This window comes from Myotis brandtii, unplaced genomic scaffold (genome assembly GCF_000412655.1).
Source record: "Myotis brandtii unplaced genomic scaffold, ASM41265v1 scaffold482, whole genome shotgun sequence".
Lineage (NCBI taxonomy): Eukaryota > Metazoa > Chordata > Mammalia > Chiroptera > Vespertilionidae > Myotis > Myotis brandtii.
In genome coordinates, this window is record NW_005368420.1 from 204153 (window position 1) to 205286 (window position 1134).

Here is a 1134-nt window from a genome sequence, read left to right on the forward strand (position 1 = left end):
TCTCCGGGTGATCCTGGGGTCAGCTTACCTGAGGCTCCTGACCTTCATTATTCTTTCTTTTTTTAAAAAAAAAGGTGTTTTTAAAATTGATTTGAGAGAGCGAGAAAGGGAGAGGGAGAGAGAGGAGACATGCAGTTTATGATTACTACAATAGCCTTAACACCTGTACTCACAATTGTAAACCTACTTTGCTCACCTGTACATCTATCTATTTTACTCATTTAATTGTCTGTCTTCCCCATTATAAGTAAAACTCCATCAAAGATTGTCTATTGGTTTATTGATGCATCCTTCGTGCCTACAACAGAGCATGCCACACAACAGGCACTCAATAACTATATGTATGAATAAACCCACGGATAAAAAAGGAAGATAATAATATCCACCTCCTAGGAAGGTACGAGGGTTGTTAGGAGTGTTAGGGAGATAATATATTTGAAGTGCTTGCCATGCATACTGGCTGAGTTACTTTTCCTCTCCAGCTTTATTGAAGTATAATGGACTGGATTACTATTCATCTAAGATGCTTCTTAGTTGGCTGAGCCCCGAGAAAGGCGTGAAGGGATCTGGAACTCATTCTCCGGGAGGATTTCCTGGTCCCCCAACAATGAATCAAAGACAAGTCCAACTGGTCCTTCAGCACCGAGGATAAATAGGATAAGCAGGAGCGGCTGAGCCCTGACTTTCACCGAGTTTCTCCCTTCCCGTCCTCACGCCCCAGGAGGCGACTCGGAAGGGATTTCAACAGCAACAGCCGCCTTTAGCGAGGCTGACTCCACCGTCAAAAAGGAGAGGAAGTTTCTCTTGAACAGGCAATTCTCCGAACAGGGGTGCGAGGTAGCACCGCTTTCCGCGCAGGTGCGTTCGGTCGCCACCCATCGCGATAGACGAGCGAGATCGGCACTGGCCCTTTAACAGCCCCTTCCTGGAGGCCTGCCCCGCGCGTGCGCACTGTGGTTCTGCGCTTGTCATCATGGCGACACGGGGCCATGTGCAGGACCCTAACGACAGGCGCCTCCGGCCCATTTACGGTGAGTGCCTGTGGCCAGCCCGGTCGCCGCCCGGAAGCGCCGAGCGCTGCCGAGGGCTACCGAGACCGGGGCAAAGGCCCAGAAGGGGCGCTGAGGGTCTGGG

At 50.6% G+C, this 1134-nt stretch overlaps 1 protein-coding gene across 2 annotated transcripts in view; it reads left to right on the forward strand.

Annotated features, from left to right (window-relative positions):
* Nucleotides 1-400: 400 nt before the first annotated feature.
* NAA25 (N(alpha)-acetyltransferase 25, NatB auxiliary subunit) overlaps nt 401-1134 on the forward strand; it is a 61942-nt gene continuing 61208 nt past the window's right edge. For both annotated transcript variants that reach the window (XM_005876219.2, XM_014547736.1), the window contains exon 1: nt 401-1031. In XM_005876219.2, the coding sequence (XP_005876281.1) occupies nt 974-1031 (58 nt within the window). In that variant the 5' untranslated portion in view covers nt 401-973. The remainder of the gene's footprint in view (nt 1032-1134) is intronic.